General features: G+C 42.3%; 2 protein-coding genes across 5 annotated transcripts; one reads left to right on the forward strand and one right to left on the reverse strand.

The window, feature by feature from the left end:
* Positions 1 to 69: 69 nt before the first annotated feature.
* irf7 (interferon regulatory factor 7) lies at positions 70 to 5,055 on the reverse strand. 4 transcript variants are annotated; one of them, XM_080437517.1, is made up of 10 exons: positions 4,884 to 5,055; positions 4,635 to 4,788; positions 3,530 to 3,698; positions 3,326 to 3,414; positions 2,896 to 2,947; positions 2,646 to 2,789; positions 1,908 to 2,107; positions 1,574 to 1,778; positions 1,242 to 1,357; positions 70 to 1,073 (listed from the first exon to the last, which is right to left on the reverse strand). In XM_080437517.1, the coding sequence occupies exons 1-10, from the start codon at positions 4,889 to 4,891 to the stop codon at positions 897 to 899; spliced, it is 1,314 nt and encodes a 437-aa protein (XP_080293643.1). In that variant the 5' UTR covers positions 4,892 to 5,055; the 3' UTR covers positions 70 to 896. The 4 variants fall into 4 exon arrangements, with proteins under 4 accessions (XP_080293643.1, XP_080293642.1, XP_080293644.1 ...); XM_080437516.1 differs by having other exon boundaries at positions 3,509 to 3,698; positions 4,884 to 5,054; XM_080437518.1 differs by lacking the exons at positions 70 to 1,073; positions 1,242 to 1,357 and adding an exon at positions 1,396 to 1,490 and having other exon boundaries at positions 1,524 to 1,778; positions 3,509 to 3,698.
* Positions 5,056 to 11,002: 5,947 nt separating this feature from the next.
* On the forward strand, positions 11,003 to 12,390 carry ascl1b (achaete-scute family bHLH transcription factor 1b). The gene has a single exon (XM_080437482.1). The coding sequence runs from the start codon at positions 11,311 to 11,313 to the stop codon at positions 11,965 to 11,967; it is 657 nt and encodes a 218-aa protein (XP_080293608.1). The 5' UTR covers positions 11,003 to 11,310; the 3' UTR covers positions 11,968 to 12,390.
* Positions 12,391 to 16,848: the final 4,458 nt, after the last annotated feature.

Here is a 16,848-nt window from a genome sequence, read left to right on the forward strand (position 1 = left end):
CCTATGACGATTTGAGTTCTTTCCTGACATCGGACTATGAAAATAAACTGCAATATATCAAGGTTTTTATGGTCAACCAAGCCTTTATTCTGAATACAACATGAACCATAGGGACACATTGTATGAAAGTAGTAAACACAAGATAGGTGAAATCATAACTACTGGAGTGCTGTTCATTGCTTAGTCCTGTAAGACTTTAAATAATTTGTGCAAACCACAGACATGGTCACATGAGTTTGATGTAAAATATGCCCCTAAAACATTACACAATAATACAATACATAAATATGTCATACCTAGTGACGTATACAAGCTCACACATTGAACGTGTGCTCAGGAAAAACAAAGACCTGGACCCTAACTGCATAATCAGAATATTACATGAGATTAGAAGAGTAATCTAATTTGACATTTACAACCACATCATTCAAGTATAAAACTTTGACCTTGAGTTCAGCAAAATATATTCAGAATATATTTAAATAGTGCAAACATTCTTTTAAGAAGCTGTATTGACAGTTCCCTAATGAATTCAACCTACAATCAATTCATAAAGTAAGGATGATGTTCACTTTGCACAATCAGTGCAGTGTGTTCACCACCAGCGCCGTACATCAGATGTCAGTCAACGTCATACCATTAGCTAAATGTTAGACACGAGCATCGGGTACTTTTTAAGTGCATGGGGTGGCATTAACCACTAGAACCCTAGCATCTCTATTTTGGGCTAAACATTTGTCAAAAATGGCAGATCTACATCTGCTATTTTAAGCAAAGATGGTGTGGTGGAGTTCCCCAGGACTAGTGTAGAGCCCTGGGGAACTCCAGTCAACTAATTATATAGAGTTTTAAGTGTTTCATTCAAATTGGGACCGATGAGAGTCAATAGATCTGGTCTAGAATGGTGCAGCAGCCTGTGGTGGCTCGTCAAATCCTGGCAGGCCAAAGGCAGAGCTGATGAGATCGAAGAGGCTGTTGTGTGAGATCTGCAGGCTGATGCAGGCACTTTGAATGGATGACGCTCCGTCTGACTGGGCCACCTCATGCAAGTGACGACAGATCAGTGGAACCACCTGGGGAACGGGGAGAGAGAGAAGAGAAAAGTGAGCGCTAAGCGGAGAGACATGGGACCATGATGACAGGCAAGAATTAATGGTAACTTCATATTTGCAGGATGTAAGTCTATTGCTAGCCTTTATTATGGCACTGCGTGATGAATCTCAGGGGAGCAAGAGTGTTACCTTGACCATGATAAGCTTCCTCTCCATTGGTTTTCCATCAGGGAACTTCTCTCCGAAGCAGATGTTGATGGCATAGTGAGGCGAGCCACCCTGGTTGTCTTTAAACTGCTTCAGCTCTGAAATATAGAAAGACTAAAGTGTTCACTTTAGGCTGATTGTGTCATGCTGGCTCCAAACAAAAGTCAACAATGTTGGTGCAACAGATTTTTTGTGTAGGCCTGCTACATAAGTATACAGTATTATCCGCTTCTTCATTACTAATCTTTCCTCTTCTCTCATCACACGTTTCTTTTCTTTTTTTCATGGATAATACCTAATAGATCCATACCTACCACTGACAAAGTTCTCGAAGCTAAGAAGTTCCATCATGGTATTTTGTGGCAGCATGTTGGGTTCTGAAAGAGCCTCACTGGGGTCACTCGTACTGGCGAACACACGACACTTGTCGGACTGCCGGCAGGCATAGATACCAGTGTCCCGTACCTCTAGGAGTAGGCCTCTTTGGATGCTATTAAGGATCTGATTGGTGTAATGAATCTGGTGTAAAGAATGATGTATGATTAGAAAATAACCTCTTGTATCCTCACATGACAAACATTGACGATACATATTAGTTACACCCCATGGATCGATATAAATATCTGGCCACAGGAAGTTGCGTTTTACCTGTTTGTGGTCCAGTAGGCACTCAGTAGTGGGGAAGCAGACATAATGGACACTGGGTTCAGGGGCCTCGTGGTGGTGGTGGAGCTGGAGACGAGAACAGGATACCTGGGTCTTCAGCACCTCTTTTCTCCTGTAGTGAATGGAGATCTCCAGGTCGTAGATGGATGGTGGCAGTATTTGCAGACCTGGCTCTGGATTTGCTGTGGAGAAATAATCAGTACCATCAAGTATTCGTCATCCTGGTACATTGGGGATGGCACTAGCTGAGTGGGTAGAAGGCCGTCTGGGAATTGGAAGGTCACCAGTTCGTCCACCCAGTTGAGCACTGCGATAATAGCGCCCAATGCGCCTTATAGTTAGGATGGGTAAATGCAGAAGATCCATTTCACATTATGTTCAAAATGCAACAGTGAACAATACCCTGACAACAACTAAAAGGGAACTACATTTTAATTTTAATTTGTATTATATTATTGTTGATAGGACTCGCTGACTAGTAGACTCAATAGTCAAATACACCTTACCAGGATGTATATTGATGTAATAGTCTCTATTTTTGTGCCATCAGGTTACAATATAATTCAATACATGAGAATATGTTGACAGCTTCTATGATCTCTGCTCAGTGATATTCATTGTGTGTCATCTTTAGTTCTAGCTAGATTCATATTTATACAGTATTTGCAGTGTTTACTACAGTATTTAATATATCTACTGTATTAAAGTAACTTGCTATACCGGAGTAGTAAGATGCCTGCTGTGGTGTTTGTTGTGTGTGGTTCTGTGAAACCGGTAGTGGTTCTACTGGTGAAGGCTGAACAGCGTAGCTAATGGGAACCACTTGACTCTGTTCGACATAGATCTCTTCCCACTGCTGCTGCCCTGCCAAAGACAATTAAAAAAACTGTCACGTATACGTATTTTGTTATTCATAATAATCACTAGAATCATAGCGTTGAGACCAGTATGGTTAAGGGATTCATTGTACCTGTGTGATGGTTGTTGAGCTCCAAGGTTCTCATGTCGTTAACCAGAGTGTGCTGTGTAGAGAATGAGGCATAAAAATACAGTACCATACATTTGACTTATCCAATAACAACCCTGTTTATATAACAGAAAAGACGACAAATGAAGAGTCCTGTTTGTATTTTAAAGGTCGTTGTGTACAGACAACCTTAGAAGAGGTATTTGTATTTTGAATGCCAAATAGATGTGACCATAATCTAGTATGGTGGATTGTACTTGCTTTCACACTGTGAGATTTATGTCATATATGAAGTAGACCGTGAAAGTCAGCCACAATCAAAATAATCAGATACCACCTCTTTCTTTGTTTGTGACCCTGTAACAACATTGTGCGACACATTTATGGGTCCTGACTCATTGGTTGAGAAACAGTGCAGTAGTCTATACAGTACCTCATTGCCTGGGGGGAGGTAGTCTATAGGAGATCTGTAGATGTCTGGATCATCAAGACAAGCCTCCATTGGCTCGCATGCATAGTTATCTGCAAGCAAAGTTAAAGCAACCATTTTCATCTCAATTTAACATTAAAGGCAAGACATCAAATAACAGGCATGCAGTAAAATGCTGAGTCTTACAGCCAGTGTTGATGATTTCACAGCCAGTGTTGATGATTTCATAGACTTTATGTGGGTCCTCTGCATTCTTGGAATTGTCATGGATCCTCTTGAAGCACTTGAGGTTGTTCAGAGCGCAGCGGAAGTTAGTTTTCCATTTGGCTTTGTCGTTGGGGAACTCATGGATTTTACCACTTACCACAGCCCACTCCTGCAAACCAAAGTATAACTCAACTGTTACAATAACCGAGTAAATGGTACAAAATAATGTGTATACATTCAAGGTGTGGCGGGCGGTGTCTGTCTGTGGCAGGCGGTCGGATTATCCCTAAATATGGACATGCCTGAGCCTGATGTCAGGTAGCCTAACGATTTGAAAAAAGTATTTCATACTTTGGCTAATCGAAAATAACTGATCTACAAGCTCACAACGGGTAGCGATGCGCTGTGAGTTTATAGATCTGCTGTTTTCCAAATTTTTTAATTGTTAAAGAAAATAATTATTTTCAGTGGTTCGCAACCTTTTCAGGTGGTGACCCCCCAAAATATATCTGAACTGGGACCCCCCCCCCCACACTCTGACAAGCACTTGGACATCAATTTTGTTTTGACTCGCCTGTGTGCCTGTTTCACTCAGTTCCACAGATAAATATTGTGAAAAAAGCTCAGAACACCTCCCAAGTTGTGAGCTTGTTGTAGATCTGCTATTTTCACAATGTTTGCCTCTTTCTTATGTTATCAGACAATTTGGCCAATGTTTGAGAAGTTTTTATAGTATAGTTTGTTGATTACTTTTGATGCAGTAATGGTCATCTATCTTTTTAATTAATAAAAAGGTCTTGAAAGTCCTTAAATTGTCACTTACTTGTCATCTGGGGACCCCACAAAAAAAATCACCCGACCCACAGGTTGAGATTGAACCACTGTGTTAATTCAGTAACTACATCTGCAGTGGTTGGAAGTGATCTCCCTGCTCTGCTCTTCCAGTGAGACATTTTAAAACCTCGTGGCTCGCTTCGTTTGTGACAAGATTTCTTTGACACGCGGAAAGTCGGTCTCGATGCGGCAGACAGACCCGTGTCCGAATCCCGGGGAGGACATGAAACTTGCGGATTTCAGCTTTTTACAGAGCCCCCCAGCAGCTTACCCTGAATATTTTACTGTCCTCGTCCTTGCAGTCCTTCCTGGAGTTGTGTTTCCAGGGGACTCTGAACTTGTTCTGGTCCACATAACACAAGCCTGGGAAGTGACCCGTCCCCACCTGCTCTATGAGCCAGCCGGAGAACTGCGGCTTGTGTTGACTGTGGAGAGAGAAATGACAGAGCAAATAGACTCGTTACGTTCTGTTTGTGACAACATGCAGGCATAGGGAGACTAAACAGGGAGATTTGCTTACCTTTGCATGGTTTCTGCAGATCTGTTCTTCGCCCCTTAGACTAAAAAGTATTCTACTGTTTGTTTTGAGCCGCCGCTTACTGAAGTATTCTACTGTTTTGGTGTTGCACCCGACAGACACGGGTTTACATAGAGAAACACAGTGATGTCATGATCTGAAGTTCCTCCCATCTTGATGATAATAATGTGAGTAGGAGAGTCCTTATATCCGGTGCGGTGCCACATATGGGTGAAACCTGTTTGTGTTCCTGCACGTCAGTCAGTCTGTAGCCGGGGGGGGGGGGGCTCAGAATAGTCCTCCTCACTGACTCCATATCGAACGGCGAAACTAGTAGCACAATACAACGTCATTAGCACATGTATTATTGCAATGTAGCTAGCCTGGAAACCAGACGAATCTGCCAGTGCCCAGGCTAGTATTATTGCAGCGTCACTTGTTATCAGTATTATGATGATGAAGTGCCCTAGTAGCATATTCCCGAGTTGCATCATACCCGACTTGCATGGCCCCCGAGTAGGCAATTAAGTCATTAAAAGTAATTAATTAATTAATATTCAATTAATATTAATATGAATCATCGTCATGATGATGATGATAAAGAAACATGGGTAACACTTTACTTTAACGTTCTAATGCATTACAATCACATAATGCACTTATATAAGGCTTCTTAACACTCGTTATAAATGTTTATAATTATGCATAACAAGGTTTATGAATTATTATAAGTGCTGGTCATGATGCATTATAAGCTCAGCGGAACATCACATTATAACTACCATAGGCTACTTCGTTGTAAAGCACTTTATAACTGACTAAGTATGGTAGTGTAGGCTATTACAAGTACAACAACTATTACAACAAATATTACAACCTTCCAGTACATTTTATTTGGAAATAAGAATGTATTCTAAGCATTTAAATACACCCTCTATACAGCCATCATATTTTTCAGTACTTCAATATCTGAGTCATCATTTGTCATGAATTAGTCTGCTGTTCATTCAGCCAGAGGAATGAATGGCTCATTGTGAGGGCTTCACCAGGACTAGCTGCACCTGCTCTGATCGGATGCACTAAAGTGTAAAAATAAAAATGAAAGTGCATGTTAACTGCAGCTCAGGCCTGTTCCTATGAACAAATAACATCACAGCTCATATGACATGCTGGGGGATTGCATAACGTGGGTTAAAGTCAAGACAAGAGTTTCAGTATTAGATATGTATGCAGGTGTATGGCTGTGTCATGTGTGTGTGTGTGTGAGACAGTCCTGCAGATACACAGTGGGTGAGAATAGCAGTGGGGATGCCCTAGTTTGAAGTAAATTAAATTAGACATATTCTACCACCAACCAGCTCCTTTACATCCTCAATATTTCATAACATCACACCACACAATATAATACAATGGGCATTCCCTCCTTCTCATAACTGTACAGGGTGAGGTTATAATTATGTAAATAGCGTTTACTTTGCACACAAAGTTAATGTCAATTTGCTCAACTCTGTTGAAATACATAAATGTGTCTTGGGGGGAACTGGTTTGTGTTGTCTAACTTGTTCCATATCCAAGCTTTTACCACAGAATGCGTGAGGAACAGTAACCTCATGGCCGCCATGCACTTTAAATGTCTATAAATGTCATGTCACAAACGTACTGTAGCCTACAGTTCCCCCATGTTGCTCCAAGGAATAGGGATGTGATCCACTGTCTAATGGAGCACTTCTCTCTTCCTGCGGGTTGGAAGTACTGCTTGCATGGCTTTCATTCATGCAGGCCCAGGGCTCATCACTGTAGACAGGGAAGGACATAGTTCTGTCATTGACTCAACAAGGCCACTTTCACATCATTTTTCATCATCATATAAGCCTAATTTATAGCTACTCTGTCATGCAATGGAGTATAAATTAACCACTTTCAATCTGGCATCCCAATTTTGGGCAGGTCATTATAGGCACCAAAACATTTTATAAAATAGAGGTTAAGTGGTTAAGCTTTTTCTAAATACAAAGGTATTGTCTGCTATTAATAGCTATATGCTCCATTACAGACCTGCTTTATGGCTGAAAAAGAATAAAGAGAAAATGCTGCATTTTGTTGTAGAGCATTCCTAGATGACATTCCACTTTCATTATAACTATAATCCCAGCTTTTTTAGCAGTTGATGATGTGACAATGTTGTTTGCTATAGAAATGCAAAGATACATAAGAAAGATGCAGCACAAGTTAGATATGAAGCTTCCAGATTGCTAATGCATGCAATGCACATTTGAATGATTTATTGACTTTAGGGGGAGACTCTTGACTTCAGTGGACAATTAAGAGAGTACAATCTGGCCCAGCAAAAAGGTTTTGAAGGGACTTTTAATGGGGAATTCCAGATTGTGATTTGGAAAACCACCTCTGTTGTCTCTCCCATCCCTCACTCCCCAGCATCTCACTCTCTCTCTCTCTCTCTCTCACACACACACACACACACACACACACACACACACACACACACACACACACACACACACACACACACACACACACACACACACACACACACACACACACACACACACACACACAACATGGCATTCCTATTTTGGGCATGTCATTTTAGGCAAATCTTCCAAAGAATAGCTGATCTACAAGCCCACAATGCGTCACAACATGTTAATCAATAAGAACAATAACATACAGTAACAGTATACATTTATTTGCTATGTTTCAATCATCTGTGGCAGTATGAGAAAAGATAAGAGGGAGTTTTGATTTCTTATCAACCAAACACACCCTCACTTTACAATGCCATGCCACGTCAGCTGCATGGGAATTTTGAGAATGTTTGGGGGCTGATATTACATCACCAGTTGAGTGCAGTTTCATCATTTGGAATTCAACTCTAATCTATGAATGGAACCATAGCCTCCATGTTAGTTATTTTGTTCTACTCCACGGTCATTTCCTTCCATTTCACCTGCAGACCACATAGGAGACAGGAACAATCCTCAGTTAATGAATGATATGACTGAATGAATACTCAATGCACTGAAATCCTTGACATGCTGAGATGCATGCATCACAATTTACATAAGTGCTGTGCCAAGTTTATGTGTGGTTGAATTATTGCATCAGCACAATCAACCTATATAGATAGGGTCATTCAGGTTTGTTTTTCCGTCAGGCCAGGTTATGGAACAAAGTTGAGTTCTTGTTATAAAAAAGTTGTTCATTACCCCTCATCTGCTAGTAACAACAGACACTACCATAAGACTTACTTGCAAGTATGCAGTTATATCTATGTTGAGTTTTCCCAACACTTATTTTGTCCCCATGTCAAATCCACATCCTATCTCAATGTCCAGGGATTTCCATGACCTCATAAAAAAGCTGATGCAGGATTTTATGGGCTTAAGTAGGCCTATCATTGGTTTACCTTTGCACTACTTTCAGACGGTGTTATAGCGCCCTCTGCTGTGTAAGGGTGAGGTCAGGCAGGGATTTAACTTTGCTCCATATGTGACCCCTGACCCCTTCCTGCCTTTAAAACATATACGCAGATCTGCTGTTTTCGCTATTTATGAGGAGATTTAGAAAAATGAACAATGATTATGACCAAAATAGGGACCATTGGTTGAAACTGGTTAAGGGACAGAACATGTTTACGGTCACATATTTAGCTATTTTTTACACGTGCACATCAAATTGAAATCCTCACAAATTAAATGGTAGTCTGACCCAGAAAGGAATGATGCAGTGAATTTGGGATTATTAGCTAAATGTCTTCGATAAGTTCGGTTGGAACAAATGTGTTGCACTTGCAACCCCTCTCAACCTACCTACAGCAGGGGTCTTCAACGTTTTTCAGACCAAGGACCCCTTAGCTGAGAGAGAGATGAAGCAGGGACCCCCAGTCCCCCACTATATATTGTATAAGACTGTGTCGCAGATTACCTTTTCATATATTTCATAGATAGCTTCATAAACTTGTTTGACAGCACTAGGCTATTGTTTTTAAAAAATATATACATTAGCTTCTTCATCAATTCATGTTAATGTGTAATTATCAGACATTTAACCACTTAATGCCTCAATACTAAACTTGACCGTTGGCTCTGTACTTGTTAGCTATTTTTTCCCTCTACACCAAACCTCTTTACAAAAAATAGCGAGGCGTTGTGAGCTATTTTTGGCTAATGTTCCCCTCACTCCCCTCAGAATCCTATCACACAAAGATTTGGAGGACCCCCTGTAGTAACTCTGACTTTGAGGACCCCCAAGGGGCCCCGGACCCCCTCTTGAAGACCCCTGATCTACAGTAGCCTAAATATCAGCTGAATTGACTCAGAGTGTAGTAGTTACTTATTTCTACCACCAGGGGTCACAACAAATCTATTTAGCTTCTGATGGAAAGCACCTCTCCATTTCCAGCCAGACACAACACCTCTTTGTCACACTTTGCTGCTCATTGGATTTCTTCATGGACGGAAGCATCCAACACAGTGGTTGAGGGCCCCTCAACCACTGTGTTAGATCAACCAGGTGGTCCCCAGCTAAATGATAGAGAGTTGGTAACTAAATGGACCCTTATAGATCTTTAACTCTTGAGAGTGTAAAATTAATGTCAGTTTTGGACCATTTTACACTCTCAAGAGTTAAATTATTGTTAAACATCTGCATTACTTAACTAAAGAATTGTTATTTTGATCAAAGTTTGCCTGTTGTCTCTCCTAAAGGCTACCACATCAATACAGCATGGAATTGTGGACAAAATCATATCCAATGATAACAAAATATTCTAAATTTGGGGTCTGAGAGGCAAAATCTCATCAAATGGTGGTCCGCGACTCAAATGCCGAATAAATAATGGACCTTAATATGAAAAGGGCTGAAAACCACTCATCTAACATATTACGACCCGGATTTTTTTTTTTTAAGTTTGTGACTTTAGAAAAAAAAAATGTGTTTGTTGATGGTGTTATTTTGGTGTTATTTTTTTTGTGTATGTCTGACTGTAGTAGCTTACCTCGTGCTGTTTACATTTCTGTCTAATAAGTATTCAATCAATCAATCAATCAATCAATCAATCAATCAATCAATCAATCAATCAATCAATCAATCAATCAATCAATCAATCAATGCTGTTAGTTTCCAGCTCTCCAGCGAAAAATAAATTGATAGATATAGCTATCCACAGATATAGCTAAGTAACTTTTGTTTTAATCGCATCTAACTTTACATTTGGTATATTACGGACACACAATATGCCTTTTGGGACTGTGAGACAGTGTTGGAAATATAGCCTGCCTATTTAGACTATAAAGAGGGTGAAACGTTACTAAGCAAATAAAAGGCGACATAGCCTACTATACAGAGAGACAACTGTATTTCCAGTGTTGGAATCTCTGTTTGATGGCCCGGCCTAGGAGGGCAAGTGGAGACAGAGAGTGCACCTGTAGCGCACTCATTTGAAGGGTCATTACGCACGGCTGTGATCTGCTATTTCAGACATTCCACATGTCATAAACACTATGTTTACCTTTAAATTAATCGTGTCTCTGTGCGAGCTTGATAATTGGCAATTATTCTGCTCAGAGACACGCTTGCCATTTATTTTCTCCTCTAAGGCTGTAGCCTGGATACAGGAGAGAGCGTCCTTGGTATTTGTGATTGTAAAGAAAGAGCGAGAGGAGAAGGACGGAGGGGGGGGAGACTGATAATTTGAAGACTTGCCAGGGGTACATTGTCAAATTCAAAAGGCATTTCAAAGAACCAAACCATTCACTTTTTTCAATCTCTGTTCTATTTTTCCCCCTTTCTGTCTTTCTTTCTTTTCGCCCGGTTGCAAGGCAGTTTGAATCGACCAATGGGCTTTCAAGTTAGAGACATTGGAATGTAAATGAGCCCAGCGCGTGCTCCTGGCGCAGTGAAAGCTCTGGATTGTTTATTGAGCTCCCGGAGCCACGCGCCTGGCTCGGGGAGTCGGTGAGTAGAAGAATCACACAGCGGGGCGGGGCCTCGCGGCGAAGCGTGCGTCTCCAAAGGGGAGGGGGGTGCGCGTGGGGCGCGTGTTGAAAAAGAGGAGTGCTGCCAAAGTTTGGGTCAGATCGGCTCGTGGAGTAAAGCAAAGCGCAGTCAACAGAGACTTCTTGGTACCCTAGTTATCCACAGCGCGCTCCAGCTGCAGCCACACGCACGGCCCCCACGCGAAGGACACGAGAGCTGTGAATTGCCAACACATTCTCACAGATAGGCGTCAGTTATTGCCGCTCTGTCATTTTCACTCCCTAATGCGTCACTATAGGACTACAACAACTAAAAGCCACGCATTGGAGCTTCACATACTACTCAAATCGAGGGTTTGGACAGGTGGCTTACCTGGTAGCAAAGCTTGACTAGGAACCTCAACCTCCCGTGATCGAATCCCCACTCGGACGAGATGGAAAGCTCCACCACCACCATCACCACCACACAACTGGCGCAGAACGCCTGTCCCTTTGGACTCACGGAGAGGCGCGGCGCCACCATCACCCTGCACGCCCCGGCGCAGGACTGCGTCCTCTCCAGCGCGCACCCAAACAACGCGGGCGCCGCCGGCGCCTACAACCAGAGCAAGACCAGCAGCAAGGTGCTGAAGAGACAGCGCTCCAGCTCGCCGGAGCTGCTGCGCTGCAAGCGGCGGCTGAGCTTCAACGGGCTCGGCTACTCCATCCCTCAGCAGCAGCCCGTGGCCGTGGCCCGGCGGAACGAGCGGGAGAGGAACCGGGTCAAGCAGGTCAACATGGGCTTCCAGACGCTGCGTCAGCACGTGCCCAACGGCGCCGCCAACAAGAAGATGAGCAAGGTGGAGACGCTGAGGTCGGCGGTGGAGTACATCAGGGCTTTGCAGCAGCTCCTGGACGAGCATGACGCCGTGTCGGCCGCGTTCCAGTGCGGGCTGCCGTCCCCGACCCTGTCCAACGGCAACAGCGTCAGCTACTCCGCCGACCCCGAGTCACCCCAGTCCACGTACTCGTCGGACGAAGGGAGCTACGAGCCGCTGAGCTCCGAGGAACAGGAGCTGTTGGACTTTACGACGTGGTTCGACAGGTACTGAGCCTGACAGCGTCGATATTGGAGAGCAGCTTCTGTGCGTAAAGGCGAACTCTCAACAAAACATGATGAATGAGACATTTTGGCATTCGATCAATCTTGCAGAAAAGCAAGACACCTGTGCGCGCTGATGCGCTCTGCCTGTGGAAGCAACGTTGCCTCCCTCCCCTTTGGAGCAAAGCATTGGGGTGTGTATGTGTGTCTCACGCGCGCGCGCCTGTGGTTGCCGTTGCTATGCTACATAGTAGAGCAGTGGTTCTCAACCTGTGGGTCGGGACCCCCAGGGGAGTCCCCACATGATTTTGGAGGGGGTCCCTAGATGACAGTGAAGTGACAATTTGAAGGACTTTTAAGACCTTTTTAATACCTAAAACAAATGACCATTGCTGCCTCAAAAGTAATCAACAAACTGTAAAAAGTGGTCAAACATTGGTCAAATTGACAAATAATATAAGAAAGAGGCAAAACATTTGAAAATAGCCGATCTACAAGCTCACAACACCTGGCATTACGAGGCGTTGTGAGCTTGTAGATCTGCTATTTTCACAATATTTATCTGGGGGGTCCCCAGTTCAAATATTATTATTATTATTTTGGGGGGTCACGGCCTGAAAAGGTTGAGAGCCACTGTAGTATAGAGCACAAACAGTGCCCCCCAAAGTCCCTATTAAAGGAAGGGAAAACAGAGTGAGACTATTCTCTTCTTCTGGACAGTATTCTGGACAGACGATCCAGGGGTTGTCCAGTCGATGCATGGAATTCTTGATCCATGTTTGAATAAGTGCAATTAATACCTGACACAGCAGGCTCTGCAGAGAATGTGACGTGGTTGACGTGACGTGGTTGACGAGGACTTGCCAGAGATCTGTCTGTCAGAGCAAGACTGCCTTTCCTCAACAACTGCCACTCCATGTTGGAGGATATAGGCACAGAAAAGATGACGACAAGTCAACTTTTCGTGATGTACATTTTTTTAAATTCGATAACGTTATTGTATTATACAATAGCCTACATCGTTTAATATGAAGACATATTTTTGTACATTGAGATGAATAAAAAACAAACACTGCCACTCGCCTGCTGACAGTGCTAAAGAGCGAGAAGAATTGGCATGTTGTGTGTCTATAGACAGCAATACCAAGGCTACTACTACCTGTGACAGAGGGAAGTTTTTTTTTTTTTTTTTTTTTTTTACGGTGGTGAGAGACCTTTATCAATGTATGCACTTGTTCTCCGTTTCCCGTAGCCTAAAATGTAAATATTTGATTTTAACAGATATATTTTGTGTAAAACATTTTTTTTTCTACAAATAAAGATGAATCTATTTATATTACACGCTGTTGTTGTGGTGGTGCTTTGGATCTTCTTCTGTACCTTTCATATGCCCTCAGCTGTTTTGTGTGTGTGGTTGGTGTGTGTGTGTGTGTGTGTGTGTGTGTGTGTGTGTGTGTGTGTGTGTGTGTGTGTGTGTGTGTGTGTTGGGAGGGGGGGGGGGGGTATTGAACAAACTAGGGAGCTTCTCTTTTGCTATTCAAAGAACCAGTGTGACCTTTTCCCGACTTGGTCGGGCACGCGGGGGAAAATTGCGCAGCTGGGTGAACACTCAATAACCATTATAGACGCGCACCTTCTCTACAGCGCTTTGTCTGCATTCAGGACGGGGAGATTAATATTACGTTTCATGCATCGCATTGTATCTTTTTCATGCTCTCTCTTTACCTAATAACCCAGAAGGGCTGGAGCAGGGGGGGGGGGGGCGGTGGGGGGCTTGTGCGATTCACTCATCTCAAAGGATATAGTCACTTTGAAATATGGCCTGGGGAAAGTCAGCAAGACAATGGCAACGGGTCAGAATTCTTATTGCCTGATTGAGATCAATCTAAATAAAACCCGGGGTTGTTAGACTGCTTGTATCCCCGACTGTGTTTTTCAGGGCGCATATAGTGCAATCATAAAGCCCATCTCCTGCGAAATGGGGTGCACAGCGCCCCATTGTGCGCACTATTGTGTCCGCCTTTGCGCCTCATTATGCGTATTGTGGGGAGGGCTTCTATTGTAAATAAACATTGATGCCAAATTAAATTCAGCGAGGCAGAAAAACTGAGATAGGTTTAATTATAACAGAAACAAAATACAAACAATATAGCTTTTGTAGATGTTCGTGATTCTGCCTTGTTATGGGGTAAACGACAAGCTGTAAAACGGACTGTAAAATATGGGAGTTGTTCCAGTAGGCTACCTTGCCTGGAAAGTGTGCCCCCCCTCCCACACACACACACACACACACACACACACACACACACACACACACACACACACACACACACACACACACACACACACACACACACACACACACACACACACACACACACACACACATGCACGCACGCACACGCAGGCACAGGCACGCACACACGCACACAGACAGACAGACAGACAGACAGACAGACAGACAGACAGACAGACAGACAGACAGACAGACAGACAGACAGACAGACTAAAGTTGGGGGGAAGAGCAGTGGTGGAAAGTAACTAAGTACATTTACTCAAGTACTGTACTTAAAGGGATACTTCACTTTCAGGCCGGGGACACATTTAAAAAAAATATTAAAAATACATGAAAAAAGTTATGGAAAATTCATGGCCCCCTCACACATTAGTAGGACACTCTAATGCGTGAGGGGGCCATGAATTTTCCATAACTTTTTTCATTTATTTTTAATATTTTTTTTAAATGTGTCGGCGGCCCGGAAGTGAAGTATCCCTTTAAGTATTTATTTTTTATTATATGTTATATTTATTATTATATATTTCCAATTTTCTGTACTTTTACTTCTACTTCACTACATCTCAGAGGCAAATATTGTACTTTTACTCCACTACTTATTTGAAACCTTAGTCACTAGCCATTTGAAAATAGCCATCATGCAGGCATTGTGAGCTTGTAGATCTGCTATTTTCAAAAATAGAGTTTTATACTTTTGAAAACTTGTGGAATGGGACATTCTGCATAATGAGTACTTTTACCTTTGCTACTTTAAGTATATTTTGATGCCAATACTTTTGTACTTTTACTTAAGTAAATTTTGAATTCCAGACTTTTACTTAGAGTATGTCTACATTACAGTATTGATACTTTTACTTAAGTAAAACATGTGAGTACTTTTTCCACCACAGGGAGAGGGGGGGGGGGGGGGTAACTTTATGGAATGCATCCTAAGCTCTGTCCCCAGTTTCATCATAAAGAGGCTGCAGCCTGCAGGTGTGAGCCACGTGCCTGCACTCAGCGACAAACACTCCAGCGTTCCCATTGGTCAACGGCTCGCGCGCGTCTAGTAGCTCTATGAGACCCGTCTGTAAAAAGAAAAAAAAATCAAACAAGTGATAAATGACATCAATTACTCATTGCTTTATATAACGTCCTACGTCACCGGGACTGAAAAGACAAACCAAATGTTGTAGAGAAATGCCCCGCTGGCCCATTATTAAATGCGTGAAATTCTATTTCTAATGTCCTTTCGAACGTGTCAGGCAGGGGCCAGGGCACGAGTGAAAATAAGTGCTTTGGTGTTCAGTCCCTTGTCCTCCTATAAGATGGATATGCAATTTTCTCCAGGGCCATTATTGGGGGTGGGGTGGGTGTTAGTGAGAGAAAATAAATTTATTCATGTCATTTTGGCTGTGGGTAATTTTCACTTTGACAATACATGAGGGCGATATTAATTTTGGGGCAATCAAATGCTGACTAATCAATCACATGAATTCATTCATGCAGGGCATTTTCATGCGTTAACCAATTGTTATAAACCAAACCTTGGAATTCCTGGCTGCGCATTTACAAAGAACACAATATGGGGCTAAATTGGCCAAGATAATGACCCCTGAGACACCAGTGGTGGGGGTTGATCTTTTGCCCCAAATATCACTGCTTTTCTGCGAATTTTAAAGACTTGCCATTTAGCATGAATAGAATGGGCTAAGAAACAAGTGCACTGCAATTTAATATTGTTGAACTAGTTCAGTCTTGTTGTTCTATATACATATTTTGTTTTGATCCCACAGGCAGTAGGCCTATATAGGTTATAACGTTTAGCAGATCCATGTTTATATTCCACATCAAGAAACACTTTGGAAGGAGAGGAGATATTAATGAAAGACAAGACAATGACAAGCTAAGCCTTTATTTGTTCTACTGTTTTTCATAATATTGTTTCACAATTATGTCAGTCTTCAGCTAGGCTTATTACACCATAATTATTTTCAACTGTATCAGAATAATTATATGCCCTGGCCCCTATAGCCTACCTATAATAGTTTCCATCACCTTTTTGATAGCAGAACATGTCGGCTGCATAGAGTTTAAAGGGATATTTCACTTTCAAATAAAATACACATAACAACTATTTATAAAAAATAAATGAAAAAAGTAATGGAAAAATCACGGTCCCTTAGAATCCCACTCATTAGAATGTCCTTCTAATGCCTGAGGGGCCGTTATCTTTCCATTACTTTTTTCATTTATTTGTAATATATTCTTTGTGTTTATTTCAGGCTATTTGAAAGTGAAATATCCCTTTAATCATAATGAGCTTGACAGGAGGTGGAGATGACTGAAATCACTGTCCTTCTGCATGACGCATATCTGAGAATAGATGGTTGTTAATGAGGCCATCCCTTACTTACCCAATCACAACCCAACACTGCATCAGTTGCCTATCTACAAGGCAACAGGTGCTACAGGCGCTGCAGGTAGTACTGGTGTAATGAGTCAGCCAGCCTTGTAAAATGGTGAAAATGGACTTTGTCATGGCAGCATTTCTTCAGACAAGAGGCCAATAATCTAGATGTTTACATCTGAGTTTTAGCAATATTTGATGGATGA

Source organism: Gymnoscopelus braueri (genome assembly GCF_963280865.1).
Source record: "Gymnoscopelus braueri genome assembly, chromosome: 9".
Taxonomy (NCBI): Eukaryota; Metazoa; Chordata; class Actinopteri; order Myctophiformes; family Myctophidae; genus Gymnoscopelus; species Gymnoscopelus braueri.